This window comes from Neolamprologus multifasciatus, chromosome 11 (genome assembly GCF_963576455.1).
Source record: "Neolamprologus multifasciatus chromosome 11, fNeoMul1.2, whole genome shotgun sequence".
NCBI classification, from domain to species: Eukaryota; Metazoa; Chordata; class Actinopteri; order Cichliformes; family Cichlidae; genus Neolamprologus; species Neolamprologus multifasciatus.
In genome coordinates this window covers 11841605-11855228 of record NC_140449.1, presented here as the reverse complement: position 1 = coordinate 11855228, position 13624 = coordinate 11841605, and the positions used below count along the sequence as shown (strand labels likewise).

The 13624-nt window shown below is 41.3% G+C and overlaps 1 protein-coding gene across 1 annotated transcript in view; it reads left to right on the top strand.

The window, feature by feature from the left end:
• The first annotated feature begins 3041 nt into the window (after nucleotides 1-3041).
• Nucleotides 3042-13624, top strand: part of LOC146507878 (exostosin-1b-like) — a 44385-nt gene continuing 33802 nt past the window's right edge. The window contains exon 1 of the mRNA XM_085176178.1: nucleotides 3042-4980. Within this exon, the coding sequence (XP_085032304.1) occupies nucleotides 4028-4980 (953 nt within the window). The 5' untranslated portion in view covers nucleotides 3042-4027. The remainder of the gene's footprint in view (nucleotides 4981-13624) is intronic.

Here is a 13624-nt window from a genome sequence, read left to right as displayed (position 1 = left end):
GGTTTTTCACTCTGAATGATCTGGGTCATGACGGGGTGAAAACACTTTGAAGTTGCCTCTCAAATTTATGTGACAGGTCCTTGTGACTGTAGCACATCACAGATATGAGTGCTGGGAACAGGTGCAGACTTTTAAAGGCAGAGCTCACCTGCAGCCGTGGCCTCTTTATGCTAAGCTTCTTGTAATGAGATTCAATAAAATCACAAGGTACTGATTACGATTCTTGGGATATTTTTGTGACCACGCACAGCATTGCAATGTTAATTTACCACTTTGGTCAGTTCCATGATACCTCCAGAGTTATTGAATGGCTTACAATCCAGTACTGCAGACAATCATTGTTCCTGGTGGATGCTTCCTATTGGTTTTGTGGACCCACCTTCCCTTTAATAATATAAGCAAGTCTATCTGTGGTGACATTTGTTATTTTCCCAAAATATTGAACTTTTCCTTTCACAAAAGCTATTTTATACACTGTTAAACTGTTAAAGACTCTTAAACTAATCCAATAATACAACCTGTTCCCACTAGTGAAAAAGGTGGCAGATGTACAAAAAAGAGCCCTCTACTTTAATCCTTGTCTGCACATGTAAGACATAGAAACGTCTCCCATGAACCCTTCATTTCACTCTCCGTCTTGATAGGCTCAGGTGCGATTCATGCCTTTCAGTGTCAACACAGATGTATGAGGCCAGTCTGACTCGGGAGTGGAAATTAAATGATCACATCCAAGGCTGTGCACTTAAACTGCACATGAAAGAGGAACGCACGCACGCCGCATTTACACAACCACACATAAGCATGCACGTGTGTAGCCTAGCACACCGAATGGCTCTGACAGATTTTCGAAGGGAGTGGAATTTTGATAACAAAACTGCAGTTGTGTTGCGGTGATTAACAAACAGCAAATTAATGACCTCAAAATGTACTCAGAAGGAAGTAATAAATCTCCATTTGGCTGCTGGCTGGCTGAGTCGCGGCCTGGCTGGGAAAACTATGCTGACCTGGGTGCATCCAAATTAGATATTGGCATGGTTGCGTGTATAACACAGTGGGAGTGCTGCTCTGGCTCAGTAACCCTGCTGCTCTAAATCTGGCCAGTGCTCAGTTCAGCAAACACAATGCAACAGCAGGGAGACAGCATCTCCACGTTCTCATTAAGCTGCGGATTATAGTTAGACAAAAGCAAAACCTCATTGTTTTTTTATGCTTTTTCCTCTTTTTCTCCCTTGCTGGAGTCCAATTGCCTGTATATTCTGCTGATTTGTATTTACTCTGTCTTATACACAAGGCACAGCTGATGATCTTAGCAGCAACAGCAGAGGAACATCTATGTGTTCACATCAGTCATCGGTGCCACCCCCTCTTGGAAATCAGTAAAAAGGGGATGAAAGACAGGAGGGATGGAAGGAATGCAGCAGGAGGAAGGGATAATGAAGAGAGGGGGGAGGCAGGAGTGGGTTGAGTGGGACAGAAAGACAAGAGACAAAGAGGAAGGGAGGAGGTGGCCTTTGTATCACTCCGTGTCTTTGATCAGTGGTCCATGGGGAACCGAGGCAGTGCAGATAGCTGGTCCACAGCTCCTGAGGAACGCAGCTTCACATTCCTCCTTGCTCTTTCCCCGCTTCTGCAAAATCACTTCTAGTCTTTCAGTCCACAGCAGCTGTGAAAACACATTATGGCATACTACATGCCAGAAAAGACCTGAGTAACGCACCACAGTGCCATTGTCCTGCTGGTCCTCATTTAGTGCTGCAGTTCCTCTCAGGCCAAACTCTATTCTGCTTTCAACCTTTTGCATGACTTTCCATTTGTCTGCAGGCTCCAAAATGATGGATTTGTCTTGTTATTTATCACTCAACAGTGGGATCAGTGTTCTACTCAAGCAACGGTGTGATCCCGGAATCCTACGTTTTGCTCAACGACACTTCTGCAGGACCAGTGCATGCACCGGAACTGTCCAGCAGACAGCATCGATGGGGTTGGGAAAATGCAGACATGCTCCTTTATGGTATTTTCAAATGTTAAATCATTTTGTTAATCAACATTGTTAACACAGAGACCCAATGCCACCAAAGGCTGCAGCTCAGGAAGGTAATCTACTATTTGGAAAGCTGGTGGATCAATCCTTTGCTGCTCCAGTCTGCACGCCAAAGTATCCTTAAACATAATCCTGAAACTCAAGTTTTTCTCTGATGGGTTCAACGGAGTGTGAGTGAGTGTGAATGTCAGATAGAAAGCACGCGGGCATAGAAAAAACAGGTGAATGAGGCATGTTGTATAAAGTCCTTTGAGTGGTGAAGTAGAGAAGAATAGCGATCCACAGGAACTAGTCCATCTACCAAACTTTCTTTGTTAAAGTCCATCAGCCCTCTGTCTGACTCATTCTCATTGATGGAGAGTGTATAATAGAGGGTAGTGATGCATCTCCTGAATAATCATCTATTGTAAACTGAAACACAACTGCAAATACTCATATGAGCCATAAAATATAGTTCCTACATCCTGCATCTTTATGGCCAGTACCTTCATGAGTCTGTTGAGGTGCAAGTATTAGTTATATTGATGATATTAGCTCTGAATTAATCTTGGATGACAAATACAGTTATTTATTGTATGTACTGTTATTGTAGGGCCTTTACAATATAAAGCACCTTGAGGTGACTGTTGTTTGTGATTTGGTAAATAAAATTTAATTTTTACCCATTAAAGTCAGCATTAATGGAAAAAAAGAAAACACCGAAAACAAAATCTTGAATCTCGACTTCTGAACTACTTAGTGTGTGCCCAGCAAGTCTCAGTTTAAGTTAAAGGACTTTCGTTATCTATGTGTATATAACTGAGAACCCATGCACCATCACATGGTTAAATAGTCAAACCACAATTTTAAGCCCACTTTATTTTTTTCTTGGAAACTCTAAACAGAAATCTTTTCTTTCCTTGATTTGTCTTTTTTTTCCAAGATGTGAATGGGAGCAAGAGGAAAGCCCCGCCCGCCTCGGGTGTGAACGGAGCCAATGGTAACGCACCGTGCGCCGTGGAAGGACGTCACAGCACCATCAGCAGTCGTCCTAGTGGGACGGCCGTGCTGCTCTGCTTGGCTTGCAGTCTCTGCTGCACTCCTGTTATTGTGTATGTGTGTATGAGAGAAAGAGAGAGAAACACCACTTGAATACTTTACACTACTCGAGAAATTCGCGGAGGAACGAATATGTGGATTTGACGACAAGAGAGAAGATTGAGCTGAATGGAGAGACGTGTTATTTTTAAAGGTAGAGGGTAGAGTCTCTGGTTGCCTGTACTTCCAACCAGCGTTGAAGCTCGCTGAGCTAACAGGCTAACCGGGAATGTTTTCAGAAACTAGCTAGTTAGTTAGCCGGCTAGCTAGCATTGTAGTCCGGAGCAATGCGCCGTGTAGATTTAACAGCCACACCGATACTCGTATCTTTGTGTGCAGTTTGTGAGGGAACTGTGGCAGTGTCTCGAAGTGTAGGTTTGTGTAAATGTCCAGAGCTCAAGTGGCCGCTCGGCTCTTAATTTCCAGTAGGGACAGTAGTTGTAGCTGTCCAGGCAACAAGTCGGAAATACATCGCAGCTTTAACGTTAAGTTTGTACTTTGTGCGGTGCTGTGTTTGTTTGTCGCTGACTTGAAATCAACACTCTGTGTGACAACGATGGCACATGGCTTATTGAAGGTGGCATTACACAGAGGCAACTAGGGTGCGTCTTGAGATGCCCGAATTTGAGAGCACCGGGTCACTCTCCTCTATAGGAAAACCTGCTGTCAGCTAGTCGATACCGCTATTGACGAGGAGACGAGGTGGATGAACTTTATAAATCGCCCACATGCGTTGGATCAGTTCTCGGACTTGTGAAAGGCATCTGAAGCAGAAGGAGGGAGACGTGAACGCACAGCCCTTGCAGCCCGGGGGAAGATGGCGGAACGCTCCCGCTGGAGGTGGTGAAACCAAAACTTTGGGACTTCTTGGATTCAGCGCCGCATATCTCATCCCAAACTGTAGGACACATGCAGGCCAAAAAACGCTACTTAATCCTGTTCTCCACCGGCGCGTGTCTCATACTGTTGTTTTGTTTAGGGGGGATACAAGTCCCCCTATCCAGACGGGGTCCCGGCCGGCCTCATGACCGCAGACTCTCCGGTTATGGCCCCGGGGCGCGATGGCGTCACATGTCGGGGTACCTGCAGCCTTTCAGCTCCTGGGAGCAGGACCGGAGCGATGATCTCACTGAACACATATCTCCCAGGCAGAAGAGGGACGCTAACTCGGGCCTTTACACGGGAAAACGCTGCAGAATGGAGTCCTGCTTTGACTTCTCACTGTGTGAGAGGAATGGCTTTAAAGTTTACGTATACCCCCAACAGAAAGGAGAAAAACTTTCAGAGAGTTATCAGAACATATTGTCCTCTATCGAAGGCTCCAGGTTCTACACATCTGACCCAGGGCAGGCATGCCTGTTTGTCCTGAGTTTGGACACTCTGGACCGGGACCAGCTCTCTCCCCAGTATGTACACAACCTGAAAGCAAAAATCCAGAGCCTCCCTCTGTGGAATGGAGGCAAAAACCACATCATCTTTAATTTATATTCTGGCACGTGGCCGGACTACACAGAGGACCTTGGCTTTGACATTGGCCTTGCCATGTTGGCCAAAGCCAGCATCAGCACAGAGAACTTTCGGCCTGACTTTGACGTTTCAATCCCTCTTTTCTCCAAAGACCACCCAAGGACAGGTGGGGAAAAGGGCTATCTGAAATACAACACAATCCCCCCTTATAGAAAGTACATGCTTGTTTTTAAGGGGAAAAGGTACCTAACTGGAATAGGTTCGGACACTAGGAATGCTTTATATCATATTCATAACTCAGAGGATGTAGTCCTCCTCACCACCTGTAAGCATGGGAAGGACTGGCAGAAGCACAAGGATGCACGCTGTAACAAAGACAATGCAGAATATGACAAGTAAGTACTTTACAACTATCTTCCGGTTAGCTGTACTGCAAGAGTCTAGGTCTGTCTTGCCACTAATTTTTGTCAGTATGGTGTTTTTAACTAGTTGAGTGAAGCTTGTATGTGTGACTGTAATAATGACAAAGCAGGTGGTGTCATGTGTTAAAGGTTTTGCCAGCACACTTGTTTGCTCCTGACTGAAACTTTTTTTTTCAGGTTTGTGTCCGGTCAGCTCATTGAGTTGTACATAAAATTGGCAAATACCAGTGATATTTCTTGTTGAATTTCCCAGTATTGTATAAATTAAGACTATTCCTATTGTTAAGTAAGGAGACCCGAGCCTGGGCTGTCAAAAAGATAAGGTGTCATTACATTAAGTGCATCTAATGTCCAAATGTTGGCACGGTTTGATATGTCACTTTTAATTATTCATTATGCCATATCATTTTATTTACTAAGGTATGCATCACGCTCACAGATAAGTAGCTTTAATGTCAAACACAAGAACTGCTGTATTCAGGTGATATTCCCATTGATCTAGGATTTGTTATTATTTTTCTTGATAACTGGTCCTCTGACTTTCCTGATAGTGTTTGACAGATGTCATGCTCTCTACATGACACACAAATAAAAGTTTTATAATGAAACAGGCACACAATACTCAGTGTAACTAGTCTCTACCTTGTACTCAGATCGGTTTGCCCGGTCCCACAACTAAGCCACACTGTATTCTGTACTCAAATGTGATGAGTAAACTGGCGTCTGTCTCCCAGCTTTGGCCAGTGGGATTCATTTCGTGTCCCCTCAGACCATGCTATGTTGTTATTGGTGACTGTATGGCGCTGGGTGTTTGACTGTGGCTCTTTGGAGTGGATTAGTAGGGACAAAGCGCTGGTGCCAGCAAGGGGAAGCCACTCTGGTCTCTGTTTGCTCAGTCATTTCCCAGACAAACCCAACTGCATCAGCCAGGAATGCCCTGGCCCCAACCCGTGTCCTGCGTGACCCCTGCCGTTGTTTGGGGTTCAACTCTTTGTTGGTGTGAGTTGCTTGTTTGGAGGATCCTCCTTTCTATAGTTTGTGAAGGAATCGGCTCGGAAACCTGGCTGCTCCAACAATATGACTGAGGGGTTTTCTTGGATCTCATTTGTTTACCATTAAACCTCACAGGATTCACCTTTTAATGTTTGACTTGGTCGGAAAATAACACCAAAGCTCTTCTACACACCCAGCCAATAAAAATAATAATCCTCATATCAGACCATAGACTTAAACTATCTGCTCTCTCTGCCACGATTTACCAGCTCAGTGCTTGATGCCAAGTGCTGCCAGGGTGTGCTTTTACACAGTGAGATGGGTGGCATCAGAGCTATAACCCAAAGGAAAAATTAATCCTCCTGTCATTAAATACACTGGGGGTGAAACGGGCTTGGAGTATCTCTTGCCCTTGGCTTCTTAGCTGCATTGCATGGTTAGAGTGTGTTTGGTACCTCCTCAGTTAACAAGCTTTAGCTTGGTGCTAAGTCCAATGCACAATTCTGTAATATTTGACGAAAAACATGTACTAACACCAGGGTTCGTTTGCCCTGGCGGCTGCCTAACATTGAGTCTTTAAAAGTTCCTTACCTTTAAGCTGGTGTTTCTATATTTATTATCAAACAAATATAAACAAGTAAATATCTTTGCTTTATTTTAAAATCATCTATCTGAATACTTCACAGTGACAGGGTATGCTACAGAAGCTGGGAGTATGGGTAAAACACCTAACAAGTGTTTCAAGAGAAGTTTCCAACACTTCAGATTTAAAAAAAATAATATAAATCTTGTCATGTAAAATGGAAAGCGATCAATAGCAAGGAAAAACATGGGTCACCACTGAGGTCATTTTTTGCTTTTTGTTATGTAATTATTTTCACTGCAAAAAGGGAAAGACAAAAATTAAACCCTGCAGGTTTAAATAGTGAGGATCAGACACTGCAGTTTACTGAAGAAAAGAACATATGTGGGTGTTATTTTTCTTCCTTGGTGCATGCATGGACCACCAAGGTCAGCTACATCTCAAACAGAATGTAATCTGGTCTTTTTAGACAATTGCTGTTTGGTGATCAGATCAGCTGTCATAGATTAAAGGCATCACTGCTGGTTGTCATTTTATTTTTCCTTCACACTGATGTCTGTGAGGCAGCTTTTGTGACTCTTGTCACTAAGGCAGAGTAACCTCTATGCAGTGCCTTCACGGAGCAGAACTGGCAGATTGTGTAGTCTCACCAAACCTTGTGTTGTCATCGTTTATAGACCTGTTCGCCTTAACTTTGCACTGTATTATGCTGCAGCATGACTGCTCTGGCTTGCTGTCTGGCTGCTGGGTTTGTGAGCCGTGAATGAATCTACATAAATGCCCGATATTACTAACAATTGAATTAAAATTGTTTCTAACTTATCTTAAAAAATAGATAAAATACATGAATATCCTTATCAAAAAATGGTGAAGGAGGTTGGCCAAAACTAGGTCAACAATGTACATGGAAAGACCAACAGCTTGCATCCTGTAGGACTCCACTTTTGTCTTGTTTATTGCAACCTAAAAACTGTAACATTTCAGGCACACCTGCTCTCAGCTTAGCTGACACAATAAATTTCCAGAATTGGAGTCTTGCAGTTTGTGAGCTGCTATGTGTGTCTGTTTTTTTTCCATGTACATTTTTGACATAAAGAGAGTGACCAAGAAGACCTGTGATTAGAGAAATGCAGAAAGCATTGTTTGCACCCCATTTGTTCCCACCTCTTGCTCTCAAGTTCAGAATACAGTTGACAGAATTTTACAGGTTAATGATGGCAGCTGAATTCTGTCATTAGCTCAATGAAATCTGATGACAAAAAAAAGAACATTTGAGTAACTCCTGCATGGAAAAGTTTTTCATCATTTATGTTTCATTATTATTCAATTTTATAGAGAAAGCAGAGAAAACTGTGCATTTTGCAGCTTTATGTTCATTTTTACAAGAGGTTTGTTTGGGTTCCTATTGAATAAACAAACATAATTTTTATATAATCATGTCAACAAGAAAGACTATGCATTCTTGTGAAAAGCTAAGCACACATTTACAGCTTTCATTAGGATTTAAGAGTAAGTAGCAGCTAGGTGCTGCTAATGAAATGCATTTGACACTTGACTTGAGCATGTCTATTGGTCTCAGTTACCATGTTAAAGTTCATGACAGCATAATTAGAAGAATACTGAAAAGGTCTGGAAGGGTTTCTAGAAGGAAAAATCCTGTTCTCTCTAAAAAGACATGACAAAACAGCTTAGGTTTGCAAAGTTGCATCTAAAAGAACCATTACACTTCTGGAATAATGTCCTTTGCACATATGAGACAGTGCCATCTTTGTCAAAAACCAAACTGAGCATATCAGCACAAACACCCCATACCAACTGTCAAGTAGAGTGGTGGAGGCGTGATGATTTGGGCTTGTTTTGCAATGGGACTTTGGCGCCTTGCAGCCATTGAGTTGAGAACCAAAATGTTCCAGGGTTCAGTTATGAGACTGAACCTTGGCCAAAATTGGGTTTATGAGAATGGCTGCAATCAAAGTGCAGTCTTCAACTTGATTGAAATGCTGAGGTTGGAACCTTAAGAGAGCTGTGCATAAACAATGCCAGGAAACCTCAATGAACTGAAACAGCACTGTAAAGACGAGTGGGCAAAAATTCCCCCTTTGTCAGACAGCAGGCTAGTGCTAAACGTTGCTCTACAAGCTACTAAATCATGGGGTGTACTTTGTTTTCATAGGCCTCTATGCAGTTCTTTGAAAAACTTTCTTTTACACATATCTGTATAACATTGTTCCTTCCCCAGATTTTCTTCTCATCACCTTGTTATGTAATGAGATGACCAGTACCAGATCAAATCACTTCTGCTATTCCCTTACTGATTGACTACTTTGGTTTGAGGCTGAATAATCCACTTGGAAGTGTTTGACATATTTATAAGAACATGCAGACGCCATATTGTGGGTAGCTTTCAACAAGACGTTTTTCCTGTTTCTCTTACCGTACTGGTCTTAATTAATTGCTCTTTGACTTCTAGTCTCTTTTACAGGGATGATTTAAAAACTCCCTAAAAGCTAAGCTATTTTCAGATATTAATAATACTGCTGTGTACACCATTCTGGCATTCCTGGCTTTCCAAACGAGTTAGACTTGATGGAGTCAAAGATGTAGTTGGGACAGTAGTTAAGGAAGGTTTTTGCCAAGAAGATAAATATTTGTTTCTGGGTCATGATTCAGCTTTCTAAATGAAAAAATGTCTCTGACTTGTACAGGGATGTAAACAACACACTAGCTGGAGTAAGCTGCTTGGAGGATGTTACAAATTGGGAAAATGTTAAATGAGTTGAGCTTTTAAATATATCTCACTGGATTAAGCAGCTGTTTGTCAGGCAGGAGGCTTTAAACTCTTAAGACATTAACCAATTTGTTGACATGTTAAATAATTAAATAAATGCAGGTGCTCCACATGGCATCAGCTCATTATGTTCAAGTACAAATCAGACGCGAAGACTAATGCACGTTTGCCCCATCTTTAGTTAGCTGAGCTCTCTGTGAAGGTTGGTGTGTGATTGTGAATGAGTTGCACTATCCTGTTATGCAGCTCTATGGGTCAGACAGTGCAGTCTGTGGTCTAACTGGGTGGAAGTAATAGTTTCTGTGCCTGGCTGTGGCTCTTTGTGCAACAAATCCCTTTTATCCTCTCCCACTGACAACAAGGAAGTTGTGACAGACCAAATGCAGCCTCTCACCATAATTACCATGTAATGGTCATGTCATTTTTTTTGTGTTGCAGTTCAGACTTTGTTTCAGAAGTTTGATTGATTTGGATATTTTGATGTGCCATGTCTGCATATCACATGCACAATTTAAGTGCATCTTTTTCTGTCTTTTGCTTCTGTGATGATTATTGCTTGTGCAGTTCTCTTGATGAGGCAGACGTGCACATCAGCACTGGCTGTCAAGATGATTTGGCACTGCTCACAGTAAATGGAAAAAAATCACGTCAGGAGATTTGTTGGATTTTTTATTTTTTTTTATTTGTCAAAGATCTTTTGCTGAAAACAATGGATTAGCTCCAAGTTACGCTTTTTCTCTTGGCTACCTGATTACGCTCAGCTCGTTTGAATAACAAACAAAGCGGAGTTGTTGACGTTTTTTGTTGTTGTTTTTTTTTTTAAATAAATCTTCTATTATATAGCCTGTCCCTGTCTTCATAGTATACTTAGTAAGGGGTTACTAACTATACTATGAAGACAGGGACACAATTTTACATGTGTATCTGTAATGTGGTTTTTTGTTGGTTTTTTTTGGTTGGTTTTTTTTTTTTTTTTGCTGTTTATAGCCAGTGAGAGTCAACTTTTGCTCCCCTCTTCAACACATTGTCCCTTTCATATCTGCTCTCAGCCACTGTTTACAAGCTTGTAATGCAGCCAAAGGAGAGAAGAGAAGATGCAGCAGGAGGCAGGTCAGATGCAATTTTAACCTCAAACTGAAAGCCTGCTCACAGCTTGTTTCCAATTAAGAGGCCCTGCCAAGCGCGGGAGTATGAGCAGGACAGTGTGAAAGATGCGGGGAGAGTCACAGAGGAGTGGGAAACAAGCTGAGAGGAAGTTCAGGGGGGAGAGAGAAATGGGAACACAAAGAGAACAAATAGTGACAGTCTGAAAGGCTAAAATACTGGTGGTGTAAAGTAAAAAAAGAAGAGTGAGAAAGGAGGAAAAAACTGCATGCCAGCTACCCAGCATTGAGAGGTGAGTGCAATAGCTGGCTGGATGCTGACGTTGTTCTACTAGGTGTATTTATAGACTTGCAGGGTTTTAATCCTCAGTACTGGCCAAAGCCCCTAGCAGAGGGCTGTGAGCCAACTTGATGCAGGCTTTACTGAGCTTGGGGAAAATGATAATTATTGCGGGAGGAAAGTCGATTTCTGAGTTCCTGTACGTTATCTATGAATTCCCCTTTTCACCATGTTGTCTACCATTTCAACTCATTAGGTCATGCGTTTTTCTTTTTTCTTTTTTTTTTCCTCCGCAACTACACTGGCTCCTGTGTACTTAGTTCAGAATTTGTTTTTTAGTCGTATTTGTGAAGAGTGCTTCTAACTAAGCACATCTAAAAGCTAGATTGCGCTGTGGTGTTAATAGGTCACAAAATGAACTTTAGTTAAACATTGCTAAAATGGAAGAGATTAATGAGTCATTCCTAAATTAAAAAGCTCACACAAATGTGCTCCTTTGCGTTGCAGCTAATATGAGGGACCCATAGCCTGTATGCTACGGTGAGGTAGATATTGTATAAGCGTAGAATGTGCCTGAGATCTCTGAGAAAGATGGTTACAAACAGCACTTATATTATTTATTTATTTATTTTTATATATATATATATATATATATATATATATATATATATATATACATACACATACATACATACATAGCACTAAACAAAGTCAGTAGAAGCTAAAGACCTCAGTGGAAAGCTCACTTTATACACACACACACAGAGACAAAAAACATAAAACTAGACACCTAACAGCAGCCAAGTAGTGCTTTGCTGCCAGCGTTCGGTTGGTGTGTCAGGACTCTTAATCTGCTTGTAGCTGGATTGAAAAATGGTAGTTTTATAATGTTGTTGGTGAATGAGGGTCAGAGTTGCTCAGAGAAACTTTTAGCCGATTGTATTGCTTTTGTGCTAAAATGCGTACATAACTGTGAAAAGCCGTTTGACAGCTTTGTGCTGAAAATGCAGGACATTGTGTTGTGTGGGGATGTCTGTTCGTATGTAGAGAGTACAGGAGGCGGGACATTTGCACATGTGTCAGAAATTGTCCACAAAACATTTGGACCTGCTATAAAGGGCTGAATGATGCACCAGGAAGCAAAGGAGGCTGGCGAGCCACAAAACCACACTGCACAGATTATATGTTTATTTTTGATTGACACTGGTGTAGAAATAACACTCACATTGACCATTCCAAAATTGTGTGGTAGTGTTTGAAATAGTTTTTCTGATTGGGAGGTTTGTGTGAGAAATTTATGGTGTATTTTGTGGAGCAGGTCAGATTCCTACAGACACCAACATAGTGACTGTATTTGAACTATAGAGACAAATAGCCATATATAAGCTATGAGCTTTTCTCAAGAGAATAGTATAGTGCATTACAGCACTGAAGTGGTTGTTGGAATACATTTTGCAGTATTTTTGTAACTCTTGTACATTGTGTTCCCAGTATAACTTGTTAAACTATGTTACCAGTTTCTCACTTAAAAGTTGTATAATTTCAGCTGTTGCTTAGTTGTTCCGCTTGGCTGTTCATTTCCAAATATACCATAATGCACAATCCCACTGAGGAAAATGCTACCAGCAGCAGTTACTGACAACATTGAGCTGAGATGAGCTCTTCTGAATGCTGTGATTGAAAACTACTCTCATATCTTTGTCTGCTGATCTTCATCTTTCAGAGTGATGACAGACGGTAGAGCAGGAAATGTGTCAGTGTGACGCACTGAGCTTGTGCCTCCGTTCTCTTTTTATCTTTATCTCTGCAGTTTTCCCACCACATTTTACCGCATCAGTTTGGCTCCTTTGAATGTAAAATTTTGGTGATATTTGGAAGCTGATTTTTTTTGTTTATTTATTTATTTTTTTGTAAACGTCTTTTATCACGAGAAAAAAGGTTGGCTAGATTGTTGGTTTAAAATATGCCTTGTGTCAGCCGCATTTGTAGTGAGGATTCATTTGGCTTATAAACTCTCTATTATAAAAAAATTTGAAGGCTTTTGTTGACTTTTGGGTTCCACCAGCCTTATGAGGCGATGGGCTCAACTAAATGCATAATAAAGGTTTCTTTAGGTGCTACAAATAAGCTGCTTATTATATTTGGAAAGCTCACGGGAAGTGATGGCTATCTCCTGAACAGATGATGCATCCTATGATTGTGTGTGTATTTGTGTGTTAGGGCTAGATTAATTGAATTTTATTTTCAATATGACCTGACACAACTATGAAAACAAGATCACCGGTAGTTATGGTTTAATTATTGCAAGGATAGTCTCATTCTGTCTTGTAATATAAATCCAGTACACCTCTTTTCCTTTCACTGGTGAGCTTTTGCCTCATTTTAGTTTAGCTTGAGCCAGGATAACAGTGATGTTACTACTGTTAATGAGTAATTGTTTTACATAAATGGAATTTAATTATGACTAAGATAATCATAATTAGGATTTTTGTAATAGCCATGCAGACCCTAGTGTCCGTGTACCAGAAAGTCGTGACTCTCACAAAGTGTAGTGTTGAGTTTGAAATTGTTCTGATTAGCAGTCCCGGAGTTAGTGAAAAGCTGCCATTGCTTGGCATGTAAAAAGGAACAACGCACAACTTCTGGGCTAACCAGGCAATTAGTGGATCGCAGACGGCTGACAAAATTTTTTTGTGGCAGCTGCATCGAAGACAGCCACCTCCTGTTCAGTGTTTGCTTATACATATTATGTAATATGTATAGACTCAAGTGTAGTGTTGTTGTATGGTTGCACCTTAATGTTGGCAGCTTAGATCAGTGAATCGGTATCTCTGCTGATTCACCTTTTTCTTTTGGTGACAAATAACTCC